General features: G+C 60.0%; 1 protein-coding gene across 9 annotated transcripts in view; it reads right to left on the bottom strand.

The window, feature by feature from the left end:
- Positions 1-4537, bottom strand: part of EBF3 (EBF transcription factor 3) — a 115431-nt gene extending 110894 nt beyond the window's left edge. For all 9 annotated transcript variants that reach the window (XM_059899801.1, XM_059899804.1, XM_059899805.1 and 6 more), the window contains exons 1-4: positions 4319-4537; positions 4063-4219; positions 3635-3698; positions 2877-2932 (exon numbers count right to left, since the gene is read on the bottom strand). In XM_059899801.1, the coding sequence (XP_059755784.1) occupies positions 2877-2932; positions 3635-3698; positions 4063-4219; positions 4319-4452 (411 nt within the window). In that variant the 5' untranslated portion in view covers positions 4453-4537. The remainder of the gene's footprint in view (positions 1-2876; positions 2933-3634; positions 3699-4062; positions 4220-4318) is intronic.
- Between the last annotated feature and the right edge of the window lie 9164 nt (positions 4538-13701).

The following is a 13701-nucleotide window of genomic DNA, read 5'->3' as shown; positions in this document are numbered from 1 at the left end:
CCGCGCTCGGGCCGGGGCGAGGGCCGGGAGAGGGAGGCCGAGGCCCCGGCGCAGGGAGCGAGGGCGCGCAGGCACCGACCCCGGCGCCCCTGCTCCCGGCCCCCTTGCTGCCCGCGCCGCCGCCGCCGCCGCCGCCGCCGCCGCCGCCGCCGCCGCCGGGCCGCGTCCTCGGGCTATTGTCTACACCGAGTTGCAATCGGCGTGCTGCAAAAGGCCGATCAGAACGCGCTAAGTAAGAGTAAAGAAGCAGAGAAGAGCCGCCCAGGCAGCAGTTTGCCTGGTGTCGAGGGCCGCGCCCGCCCTGCCCCGCGCGCTCCCCGGGCTCGGGCAAGTCGGGCGCCCGGCAGCTCCCCGCGTTCCAAGCCCAGGCGCCTGCGTGGGCCGCCCGCCCGGGCCCCGCCGCCGCCCCGAGCCCACGGGGCCGCCCTGAGCGCCCGGCCACGGCCGGGATCCGCACGCGGCGGGCGGTCCCGGGGCCGGGGCGCAGCAGCCGCACGTGGCCGCGCCGGGCCGGGCCGGGTGGGCGCCCCGCAGGAGTGCTGGGGGCCCCGGGGCGCCCGGGCCCGCGCGGCCACGTGCTCCTCGCCGGATGATATTTGGAAAGAAAGTGCTAATGGCCAATCTGGTGTTTATTTTGAAACTGCTAACAATGATTTTTCTCGGGTAAAAAGGCAGTGTCTGCGCACACGCTCTGGTGGGTTTTGAGCAGAGGCTCCGCCAGATGGTGCGAAGCCCTAGGTGCGCGCACGACCGCGCTCAGCCCGGCTCCGCAGCCGGGAACCCGGGCCGGGGGGCCGCCCGCGCCTGCCCCACCGCCGGCCTCGCCAAAAAAGAAAGAAAAAAAAAAAAAAAGGGAAAAAGGCCACTGGGGGAGGGGGAGGGGCGGGGGCCGGGAGCCGCAAGTTCCCCCGCAGAAAATTCCACGGAACGGGGAGGGGAGTCTCCTCTCCAGTTCCCGCCCCCCCCCCGAAAATTATCTGGAAATTACTTCCAACCTCCTCAGGCACTTCTGACACTTTCCTCCACTTCCAGGCGGACAAAGCCCTTTCTTGGGAAAGCCCGGGGCCGCTCTCTGGGCAGAGGGAAGGGTTCCCGCGAGGCCCTCTCCCACTGCCTCCTTCCCGACCCACTCGGAACCACAGAAGTGATGGGTGTCACCCCAGGCCAACGGGCCGCCTGGGGCTCAGGGCGCGTGGCCGCGGCGGGCACCAGCACTTCTGAGAACGCGGCTTGTCCTCGGATGGATCCCCGTATTTATATTTGATTTATTTTTTATTTTGTAGCACAAACAGAAATCCATAAACTGTCGGTTCAGCGCCATTGACTCTTTGATCAGTTACTGGGTTATTTCTTTCCTTCCCCACCACCCCCCCCCCATCTCCGTCAGTGAGAGGAGATTAAATGCCTTTATTCTCAGCCCCGTTTATACTGTAAAGGTACAGGGAAAAATGAACAATAAAAGTGCACTTAAAACGGAAACCTTCTCTATGCAGAAACTCAGCGCTGCCTGCATCAACCTCTTCGTTAGACTACAGCGATTTCCGAAAACATTTAGCCCTTATATACAAAGGAAATAAAAGCACCCTGTCAACGCGCCTCCCGAGTTCCAGAGGCTTCCCTGAATCCCAGTGAAATAATTACCGAAGGGCACCGCCGCCTCCGTCTTTGTCAGAAAGACCGTAGTTTACCTGTCAGATCTGTTTTACTCTAAGAGAAAACCATAGTGTTTTACCACTGCAGACATTAAAATCTAACACGCTTGTTGCCTAGGTAAAGACAAACTTTTTAAAGGGGAAGTAAAATCCGAAAACCAATTGCCGTGCAGAGTGGGAAGCATGCGTGCTGGGCTGCAAGAAGCAGAAAGAGTTCCTTTTTACTTCGCTCACAGTTCTTCAAGTTGGCATCAAAACTGAAGACACTACTTTCATTTCTCAGCGTGAAGCTCAGTTTGGAAGTATATTTTAAATCAATCTGTGCAGAGTGGATTTCACTTAGGCGTGGGATTTGCCCCTCCCCCAACACTACTTTAAGAAAATGGGGGGGAAATCTTTAAAACAACTAAACAACAACATACCACCCAACACAGAACCAGCCAGAGACTGCACAATGTCAAAAAGCAATGAAGCACTTTTCTGCACTTAATCACACGACTGATAGCCAATAGCTATCATTGGAAAAGCTGACCAAGACAGGTTAAATAATTTAATAAGGAACTGCTGGTAATTATGTTATTTACAAGGTATGACAGAGGGTGGAAAGGGATGAGAAGCTACCCCCAGAGCAATGGACGGGTTTGGGTGACCCCTGGAGCTCGGAGTTTGAATTATGGAGATGGGGGGCTGAGAGGTGAAGATGGACTACAGGAGAACAAGGTGACTTTTCACCCCAACACATTTAACTTTTAAATCCAAATAAACGTCTCATGTTACTAGACCATCACACTGGAAAGGAGGAAAAAATGAGCTAATCAAGTCCAACCCAATGGGCTTTGGAAAGGAGTTAGTTGTCTTTGTTATAGAAAAAAAAAAAAAATCAATGAAATGATTCCAAGCAGAGAGAGAAATGTTTAAAAATTTACAAGGGGGGAGACCCTGAGAATTTTGTCAAATATTAATTACCGTAATTAATTAAGACAGAATTTGATTCCAATCACAAGCCATTTAATAAAGCATATATGTCCTGTTCTAATGACAACATAAACTATTTTACCAATCACTTCATTTATTCCAATAAATATGGAATTCTCATTAGCATGTCAAGGAAACTAAATGAAAAACAAATACACCAGATCCATTTGTCAGTCTTCTAGTCTCTGAAACCCCAGGACAGCCCCAGCTGAGCAGTGAAAACTAGTGTCGAGGCTTAAACTTTCTCACCTGTTTGGTCATTGAATCTATGAGGCGAACATACAGATCCTGCTCCGTTCTGACTCCTGCAAAGAAACAGGGACAGATTCTCATCAGGATTTTAGCAAGGGCACACGGGGGCACAGGAAGTCGGTAACCCAGGACTGCCACCTCCATGATGCAGCAAAAGTTAGGCATGCCCTTTAAAAGGCAGGAAAGAACCCCAATCACTTCTCATTTAAATTTTTTCTTTTCTTAATTAAGAACCTTAATACTCTTAGGGTTTGCATTTAAAGGTGCAAGAAATGTGCCTGGCTGAGAGCAGGCCTGGTCACTGCCCCGGGTGGGCCATGTGCTGCTTTATTTTTGAAAACAGAAAGCACGAAATGGAAACTCAGTGAGAGCCTGAACTCTTTCTAATGTCTCTCGAGGATTTTTTTAAAATCTCAGTGCACAGGAAATAAGTTGTGCTCGGTGTACAGAGCTACCCCCGTTTCAATAATTAACATTAATTTGCAAAATTGAAAGAAGTCACTTAAAAGTGATGTTCTGCTGGCGCCCCGTATCGATCCCCTTTTTACTTTCTGCTTCGAGCCCGACCGGTTAATCATGTGAAGTGCCATCGACTTATTGATCGTTTATGTTTTGTTTTCCTTCTATGCCATGAGAAGATTTCGTGTTTACATCCATGTCATTTTAATCTCAAAATCTTTATGTCCTTTAACCATCGCGGAAAGGGAGAGCGAGCCCGGCGGGGCGGGAAGGCAGGAGCAGCCGCCGCCACTTACCGTTGCTGTACAGCAACTGGAGTTTATAGTGGATGCCGTTGTTGGTTTTCTCGTTGTTGGGCTCCTGAAAGTAACGATAAATAATTGCATTTAGTGCGATCGGTGTCCGGCGCGGCCACCGCACTCGGTCCCCCTCCACGACCGAGGCCCCTTGGCCTCACGCATGGCAGGATTCCTAGCTCGGAGCAGCGCGGTGATGTCACTTTCCTGCTGGAAGGCCAGCGTTCTCCTCGCCCGGAGTAAGTCCGGGGGCGCAGAGAAGTTGCCCAGCCTTCGGCGGGCCCGGGCGGCCGCACGTGGCGGCGGCGGGGGGCGCCTCGCAGAGCGGTCCCCGCCGCCAAGGGGGGCACTCGGGGCCACCGCGCTTGGGCACCGCCTGCCTCCCACTTCTAGAAAGATGGAGGGTGTGACTGTATGTTTGCACTTACTTTCTCTTTCTCCACAAAGTCCACAAAAGCGGTCCTTTCAATCTCCACCGGCTGCCCCTGCCTGTCGTAGAGCGCCAGCACGAAGTGGAAGAAATTGGATTTCCGGAGGTTGGAAGGCGGCTGCTTCTCGAAGTGCGCCCGCGCCAGCCCCACGCCGCTGCGGGAGGAAAGAGACAGCGGCCCGGTGAGGAGCGCGGCGCCGGCCGGCTGCGGGGACCCGGCGGGGCCGGGGCGCGCGGGGGCGGCCGGTACGTACCTCTGGGCGGCCGTGTTGGCGTCCACCACCCCCGCCGTGTGCATCCACGAGCGCACCGGGTTCATGCCGCTGCCCAGCGGCTCCTCCTTCATGGTCGTCCCCCCGCGCGGAATATTCTCCTGAATCCCAAACATGAAAACTGGTGGCGGCGGCCGCAGCTCCCGGCCGAAGGCGCTTCCGCGAGCAGCGGCGCTCGGGGCTCGGCGGCAGGCGGCTGCCCTGGCCGCGCTGGCCCTGCTCGGCGCCTGCGGTCCGGCCCGCCGCCGGCTTCAGCCCGTCCCGGGCAGGCGCGACATACACCGGCGGCCGGGCGCTCCGGACGGCCGGGGGCGCGGAGGCGGCTACACCGGCGGCGCTTCGGCGGAGCAGGACGCGGTGGCCGCGGCGGCGGCGGTTTTTGTTGTTGTTTGCAGGCGCGCTCAACGTGGTGTCATCCTAGCCAGGCGGCGTCCGCGGCTGCAGGACACTGCGGGATCGCCCGCTTCTGGCGCGGCCCGCCTGCTCCAAAGACAAATAAACGGGGCAGTGAGTGCCGCGGCGCAGTCCCGGGCGCAGGCGGGGCGCGGCGGGGCCTGGAGCGGCGCGCGCAGCGGACGGAGGCGCACAAAACTCAGCCCTCTCTCCCCGAGGAATGGACCCTTTCCCGGGAGCCAAAACTCGAAGCCCCCGGGAGCGGCGCTGTCAGAGGGTGACGTCGGGGGGCGGCGCCTGCGCCATATATGGGAGCGGCCGCCCCTCGCCGCGCCCCTCGCCGCCGCCGCCGCCGCCGCCGCCGCGCTCTCCGACTGACTGCCTGACGGCGCCGCGAGCCGGCCCGAGCCCCGCGAGCCCCGCGAGCCCCGCGAGCCCTGCCGCCGCCGAGCGCCGCCGAGCGCCACCGAGCGCCGCCGCAGCCCCCAGCCACACGCCGCGGCTCCTCGCGCCCACCCGCAGCCAAGGAAGTTACTACTCGCCCAAATAAGTCTTGAAACGAAACAAACAACCAGTGCACAACTGCAGCCTGGCCCCTTAATACCTCCTCCCGAAATCAGCCACACAGTCAAAACACCGTGGGGAGCAGGGGGTAAAATGCCGGGGCGCCCCCAGTTGCCCAAATGCTGGCACTAAATGCAAGGGGCCGCAGGTCGCCCTGGGATGGCCCAAAGGGAAAAGTGGTAGAAGCAGGCAAGCCGAAGGAAGGGAGCTGGAGGAGCAAGCAACGGACTGGGGGCTGGGGGCTGGGGCCTGGGGGCGAGGTGGCGGGGGTTGGGGGGAGAAGCAGGACTCCCCGGCCAAGGCGGGGCGCGCAGCTCAGCCTGTTTTCTAAGCAGACCTAAGGCTGCTGGGGGGCCGGTCTGCCCCCGTCTGGGCCTCTCTGGGCGCGCGTGCCTTTCGCCCCGGCGGAGGCCACCGAGTGTCGGGCTGGGGACCCACGTCGGAGGCGGGCTCTGCCAGATGCTCTCTCTCTTTCCCGGTGGCCACGGGAGACCCCGTCCCCCGGCCTGTCCTTAGGCGCGGCGAGTGACAAAGAAGGCTCCGGGCTCTCTGGGCGGACAGGAAGCGCGCCCGGCCTCTGCGGCGACCCCGAGCCGGGTGTCCGGCTGCGCGCCCCGCGCGGTGACCAGACCTCCCCGGCGCCAGCCGCTCTAAAAGCCGAGCAGACGCTGCGGGCGCCCGGGTCCTGCCCTCGGTGCCGCTGAGCCCGGGTGAGCGCGCGGCGCGCGGCTTCCAGACCTGGTTTCCAGGAATCTGGAGGGCAGCGGGGTGCGGGTAGCGCGTGGGCCCGGCGGCCAGGCTCCCGCAGGCAGCCGGGACTCGGCGCCCAGGCGCACTGCCCGCCCAAAGGACGTCTGCGCGACACGGAGCGGAGGCCCTGGGGACGACCAGGAGCTGTCCCGGCGCTTCCCTGCGGAGAGAAATCAGGCCCTTTTGATTAAAACAAACAAAAAATTAAAAAACAGGTTTCAAGGTGCAGTGTGTCGCAGAACAGCCTCTTCAGGCCCGGTCTGGGGCAGCACTCGTTTTTTTTTTTTCATGAATTGGCAGTGTGTGTGCGTTAATATTTTAATTAATCGGGAAAATCGAAGTCCGATTTACGTTATCTGGGGACCCCCCAAGCCTCTTGGAAGGGGTGAGAAAAAAAGCAGTGCTGGAAAGCAATCTATTTTGCTGGTGTTGGGGGTTAATGACTATTGCCAAAGATAAGTGAATTATCACAGCTGTTGCGCCAGTCCCATCTCAAAATCCATTCCGGTGCCGGCCGTCTAATTAAATACGTAAGTATAATAAAATCATATTTTATGACTATTTGAGGGTAATGAGATTAGTCTTTAGAAGCGATCGCCACATATTAAAGATGCCACTGTCTATAGAATGTTAATAACCTTAAATCAAAGTGTATGGAAACTATTCACGATAAATTAAATGAAAATTTCTGTATTCCTAATAAGCCCAGCGCTTTCCACCCACAGCCGACCCAGTGGAAGAGGGAACACTTTCTTCGTGGAGGGACAACGCAAAATAAAGTTAGTCAACGGTGGAGGGTCGGGTTGAGAAATCGCTTTGTCTCTGCGTATTTAGCTGCTTCTGGGGCTCACCGCAAGGCGAGCGGCCAGGCAAGCGTGATTGTCAGATTATGCAAAGTGCCTTTTCGGAAAATATGAAGTTGGAAAGGGGAAACAATGCTCCCTTTGTAGCACACTTCCTAAAATGCCCAGCCCACGCTGGAGGTGCCCCCTTCCTTGCTCTAACGAAAGTATCATGCTTAAAATCATTTACAGTATCTTTAATTCAGATTACACGCGCCAAGGCGATTTAAATCTGATTACCAAATTAGAAGGTTTTAAAACAAATCCTTCTAAATCTGATACTGTTGACTAAAGAGGGAAAAAAAGTTCTATAAGCCCATCACATAAGGTAACGATCCTGCCCCAGAAAGAAAAGGGGTTTTAAACCTTTTTGACAACAAATGCAGCTGCCCCACTATTTTGGATGATATTAAGCGAAAATGAATGCAAATCTGTGTTCAGCAGCCATCTGGCCCGAAATGGGGGAATCAGCTGCTCTCACAACAGGCTCGGAGGCTGAATCCATTTCAGCTCATTTTCTAGATCATCTGGTCCCGCACCCAAAGCGTGGAAAATACGGTCTTTATCATTCACCAACTTTATCTTTTTTGTCACTCCACTGCTGGCTCCGAGCTGCGGGCACAAGGACTCGCCAGCCGGGCAGGGTCTCCACACGGGCCTGCTGGGGAGCGGCCTGGCAGGGCAGCCCCTCAGCCCCCACCTCACCCCACCCCAGATTTTCCCCTTGACGGGGCGGGAGCGGCAGCGGAGAGGAGCGAGGGGCCCAGCGCCCAGGCCGGGGACGGCGGAGGGGTCCGCAGGTCAATTCCTGGATGTCCAGAGAGATGCTGGGAGCGCGTCCCCGCGCCCGCCGCCTCTAGCAGGAGCCCTGCCCCCGCCCCCCCCTCGCTCTCTGGGGATCTAGGGGCGCCCAGTACCCAGGCGGGGGAAGCCGGGGTGGGGGGGGCGGACAGGCTGACACTTTGGAAGTTGAGCAGGCCCGCCGCGACCGCTGGTCCAGCCTCCGCGCACAGACCGCTCCCAGGGGCCAGACAGACGCCCAGGGGCCGGGCCGGGCGGGGCCTGACCCTCGCTGGAAACCTCGCGGGCCGCGACGGCGGCGACGACAGCTCAGGGCGCCGCGCTCAACGCGATTTGCACGGGTGGCCCTCGCGCCACTGCCTCCTCCTCCTCCTCCTCCTCCTCCTCCTCCTCCTCCTCCTCGGAGGTTGGGAAGTATTCCTTTTGTGCGGATTTACGGGGAGAGGCTTCAATGAGCCCCCTCACATTTGCATTTAAATAGCGGCATCAAGCGCTTCGCGTGCCACACACCAGTGGGCTCCCAGATGTCACGCCGGAGTCAGTCAGATGGCCAGTGCCCAGCTGTCCTCCCCACGTCGTGCCGGAGCAGGCAGTGACCTTAAAGAGACAGCGCCCGCAGCCCCTGGAGCCCCGCTCGGGGAGCGGCGTGCAGAGCGCAAGGCCGCGGCCGCGCTTGGCCACTGACCCGCGGCACCACCCGAGGCCGGGCCAGGCGGTACAACCGCGCAGCGCCCGCGCCCAGGCCCAGCCCGGCCTCCCTGCCGGCCGCGCAGTGTCCAGGCCGCCGCGCGCGCCAAGCCCTCCGCCCGCGCCCACTGCCCACCCACGGGAGGAGGGGAGGGCTGCTCGCGCGCGCCAGGCGTTGAACTTCCCCCTCGCGCCTCCCGGTCCCAGGTCCTCCCCTGCTGCGCGGTGCACGGCCTGGAGAGCGGGAGCCGGGCTGGTGCCGGCCTCCGAGCCATCCAGAAACTTCGACCAAGTTGGGGTCCCAGGGCGCAAGGCCGGCCGCGGCGTCAGCGCCGGCCCAACGTCCAGAGCACTCTGTGAATGCCCCTTCCTGCTCGCGGCCGAGCCGGGGAGCCAGCCGCCCTCTCTACCAGCCTTCCGAAGAGTAATAAACTGCATTTCCGGCGTTGAGAAGCCCGGGCCGGGGGTTCCTGGAAGCCAGTCCCCAGGAGGCATCCGGGGTGCGCGAGCGCGGCCGGGCGCGGCTCCCTCGTAGCGCCAGTGTCCTCAGGCCCAGGCTGCGCGGCCATGTCCCTCAGAGCCCTCGGGACAGGGTGGGAGCCAACGCGCCGAAGGCCAGCGGTTCGCTTTCCCGCCGCCAGTGCTGAGTTGCAGGCGCGGCCCGCCCCACGTCCTCCGCGCCCGGGGATCACGCTCAGACAGCGCCGGTGACCCGGCCTCCAGCCCCGCTCCGGCCCCGAGTCTGGGCCCGGCGCCGCGCACAGGCACGGCTCGGGAAGAGAACCCGAAAGCGGAGGGCCAGACTGACCTTGGGCCCCGGCGGGAAGGAGGCCTCAGGGGCTGGGGGAGCCGGAGAATAGAGTAATCCCGGGAGGGCGCACCTAGAAAGTCCCGTGAACTGCGGGATGGGGTTGAAGAGCCAGGCACTCGCGAACCCTGCCCCTCGGGGGTCAGTGACGCGGCCCCGGAGCGCGCCCAGGCTTTGCCTTGCGCCGCGGGGGCACGCTCGCCCGTGGGCCTGGGGAGACCGGGGAAGCCAGGGGTCCGCACTCAGGCCACCCCAACCTGTTAAGCTGCGTACAAAGGGGGCCGGGCCAGAGTCTGGGGAGTTTTCCAGGCGCAGAGAACGCGCCTTCGCCCCTCAGCACAGAGACGGAAGCTGCGGGGCCCTCAGGAGGCCTGCGGCGACGGAACCCAAGCCGGGACGCGCGTCCCGCCTGCCCTCAGAGGCAAGTAACTGGGCATCTCGCCCCGGACACACGGGGCGCTTCTACGGGCTCCTCTCCCCTGCGCTGGAAGGCGGGAGGCCTGGCCGGATTCACAGCTAAAAAGAGAGCACCGAAGGATCTCAAGACCCCTGTTCTCTGCACCGCCGCCCCCCCAACACCGGTCACTCTGTAGGCCCACCCCCGAGTACCGAAAAGGGCTCAGTTCTCCAAGTGAGAACGTGCAGGCGCCTCCTGCCAAGGCGGCCAAGTTTGATAAACAGCGCCTCCTGGGGTGAGGAGAGCAGAGCGCCGCCGCGCAGCCGAGAGCCGAGCCGCCCAGGCTCCCACCCACCCCCGGGCAGGTGGCCGCCGCGGCTCCCCGCCCGGCTTCACCAGCTGGGCCGCGGCTCCTGTCCGTCGGGCGCACCTAGGCCTCGCTGACCCCGTGACCTCAGGAGCGCGCAGAAACGTCCACCCGCCGCCCGGTCCTAATTGCCGCTCACGTATGTTTGCAAGAGTCAGGCCGAGCCGGGCACCGGGAACAAGGCCCAGGCGGCGAACACCGCGCTCACGCGCTTGTTGGAGAGAAGCGCGCGCTCCAAGTGCCCGGCCCTGCGGGGGGCAGCGGACGCCACCGGAACGCGCTCGACCGTCTCCCTGGAAAACCTAGCTCCAAGCGGGGCCGAAAATGCCGGGGCGCACCTCGGCTCCTGCAGCATGCGAAATTAGAAAGGAAACAGTTAATTACTGTCTCCTTGTCCTAACTTTTCTCTGGTCCTTTCAGTCACTTTTGTCTAACCCCATATTCTGAGTCAGCCCTGGGAGCTCTTCAGCCAGAGCGAGACTCCGAAATCAAACACTCGCCTTCTGCCAGCCGGGCTTCTCCCAGTGCACCTTGCAACCTTAAAGGTTGCCTCTCCGCAACAAGCTCGGAAGGCGCACCGGTGCCGGGAAAGACAGCTGGAGCGTGGCGGGGTCCCTCGGATCCGAAAAGGCACAGTGGTTTCGCAACGAGCTGGGATTTCCCGAGCTGCGTTCAGCGGCGCCCCAAGGCAGTCGGGCAGGCTGAGCCAGAGCCGGCGCCCCGGACGCGGGTTCCGCGCACGCCCGCCCGCCCCCGCCAGTTTACAAAGCAAACTTTCCCCAGAGTAGCTTCTACATGGAATGGCGCGCGAAGTACGCCAATCAACACCTAAACACACCCAAACCGTAGAAACACGGATCGATCAGATAATTTCAAATATTATAATTGGCTTTAATTAAACACACTGCGTTCTAATTAACTCTGAAATTTTAGCATGCTTTGGGACACTGGTGTCTGATTTGATATTGTCAGTCCAGATGTCCTAATAAAATTCAATCCTCCACTCAAGACTTCAATATTCACTAAGAACAAAATGCAAATTAAATGCAAAACCTAAAGTATCGCCAGAGGTATAATCAAGAAAGGTGTCTCAAAACTTCTCACTTTTTTATTACGCAGTAGTTTAAAAATGCAGATTACATCCTAACAAGACCTCTCCAGCACACCATAAATCTTAACTCTTTCCTGGACTGGGATGGAGTGCCCTGCCACTGGCTTAAAGGTAAAGGAGGGGGAGAGCCAGATCCCATGATGGAACTGAACAACCTCCTGTGGAAGCCAACGGAGCGCAAAAGTTGGCCAGTGAGATTCTGGTTTGAAACACGGGTTTGCCAACCCGGGCAAACGAGTTGGGGTGGTAGAGAGCCAAGGGGTGGAGGTGAACGGGATGGCATGGGACTGACGTCCTCCTCTGCCGCGACCTTCACCCATTCCTTGGCCACACCTTAACGGAGCGTGTACACATCCCTTCTCCTGCGCAAAGGTGGGGAGGTGGGTGACCGCGGCCAGGCCCGGTCAGTCCGCTCGCGTAATTATCTCAGCTGCGGGGACCGGGAGGACGAGGCTGGGAGGGAAGGGAGAGCAAGCACACTGCCCTTGGACAGAAATGTGTCAAGCCCTCCTCCTTTCCCTCCTGCACAAATCCTTTCGCCACATTCTCCCGACTTCTAAGGGATCCCGAGCCGGCGGACGGGGTCCAGCGGCGCGCGGTGTCGGGACGGCCTCTCCTGGGAAGCCCGGCGCAGGCCACACGGGGGGTGCGCCTCTGGCGACACGTTTAGCCGCGACTTGATTCTTTACCAATGCAAGGGTCTGCTAAATTTACAGTCCAGAATGAGCCCCGTTAAAAGGAAGCTATTCTCACATTAAAAATGTGTATGTTTTCCATACTAATGGAGTCACTTAAAGCTGTTGCTAATTTAACTTTTTAAAAAGGCCACACTGTGGAAATTTGCATTTTCTTTAGGATATTGAAATGAAGAGAAAACTGCTGGGCGGCGAGGCTGCCCAGGGCATAGCTGGGGGCCATGCAGAAATAAAAACAGATAAAGAAAAGAAGAAAGAAAGAAACCCGCTTCCCTTCTAGACTATTAATAAGCAATTTGTCCCGCTGAAATTTACATTGCAAAGCGCAGTGCACAGGCAGCCACGGCGGCGGAGCGGGCTCGGGCTCCGGCGGCGCATCCCGCGCGGGGTGCGGGCGGCCTCTGGGCAGTCCGGGCCGCCCTCGGGAGTGATCGGTGTGCAGCTTTGAACTTGGTGTCCTTGCCGCCGCATGGCCGACCCTCGCCCGCACCCAGGCGTATCTGCACCCCAGTGCCCCGCCCGGGCCGAGTGCCCGGAGAGCCGGCACTGGCGCTGAGCGGTCACCACCAGGGGGACGCAGCCAATTGGGGTCTCTCCAGGGGAGCCCCTAGGCTCCCACGGACATCCCAGACTCACGGACTCCCGTCCGCCCCGCAACACTGCCCCGGCCTTAAATTAAAAATGCCAACAATACGCTTAATATTTTTCCCGCTGAGCCGTGCGGCCCTGCTCCAAGCCCACTGCCGGTGCGGAGCCTCGCGCTCGGCGCCCGCCCCGCGCCCCCGCCAGCTCCCCCGCCCGCGCGCGGCCCGGCGGAGCGCAGCTCCGGAGCCTAGCGTGGGACCAGGGCGCCATCTACGGGCGCCGCGCGGCTCCGGGCGCCGCCGCCTCCCCCCTCTCCGCTTCCGGAATCCGCTCCTCCTCCCGCCGCCCCGCCCGCGTTCGCCCCGCGTTCGCCCCGCGTCCGCACAGCGACGCCGGCCACTTATCACAATTACAAGGCCCTCCCCGTGCCATTTTGCTTATGAAACACTGATTGCTAGATAGTCGAACTTTTAAGCGCTGTATTAAAACTTTCGAAATGAAGGCGCTCTCCTGCTTGCAATTTTTGGGCACACGGTTAAAAGACATGAAATGTAAAGATAATGCAATTTGATTTGTTAGTCCAACTCTGCGATTTGAGACTTGATGTCCCCAAAGACCTGGCGAGCTTTTCGCCTTTATTTATTTTTATTAAAACATCAATCTACGCTGGAGCTGGGTGAACTCGGTTTCACCTGGAGAACATAAAACTCTCCATACCAGAGAAATAAGCACCTTTCATAAATCAGCGGTATTCCTGACACATCGATCAATTTTTGGTTGTTAATCCGAAAGGAGGAGTTTTAATTGCTTCCTGCGTTCTCGTCCAGGCATCTCGGCGTTTCGACCCCTCCCTCCTGCCCTCCAGGGATCTCACTTTGTATTGGGGGGAGGGGCGGGTATTGAAAAATCCCGGGTCGTTCCACTAAATCCCAGAACCCCCAATCTCCGCCCGCGCCGAGGGCGCTCTGCACGCGCTCACCTCCCAGCAGCCCAGCCAGGAAGGCCTCGAGGAGAGGTCACCCGGAGCCCGCGAGGCCGCCCAGGCGTGCTCGCCAGCCGCCAAGACGCTGCCAGGGTCCGGCGCAAAAGTTCACTGCGAGGCCAGGCCCGAAGTGCCGCCCACGGTCCCGGGCTCCCGCGTCCCCAAGCCCCGCCGCGCTCCTTCGCCGCAGCCCCGACCCGCGCTCCCGCAGGCGAGGAGAGCGCACCCAGGCTCGGGGACCCCTCAGTGCGCGCAGCCCGGCCCCACCTCCGCCCAGCGCCCGGCCCGCGACGCGCGAAGTTCAACTTTGAGGGCCCGTGGCCTCCGGTGGGCCGCGGGCTGGGGCGGGGACCCCCCCCCCCGACGGGATCGCGAACAGCCAC

This window comes from Balaenoptera ricei, chromosome 16, assembly GCF_028023285.1.
Source record: "Balaenoptera ricei isolate mBalRic1 chromosome 16, mBalRic1.hap2, whole genome shotgun sequence".
Lineage (NCBI taxonomy): Eukaryota > Metazoa > Chordata > Mammalia > Artiodactyla > Balaenopteridae > Balaenoptera > Balaenoptera ricei.
This window is presented reverse-complemented; position numbering and strand designations above follow the sequence as displayed.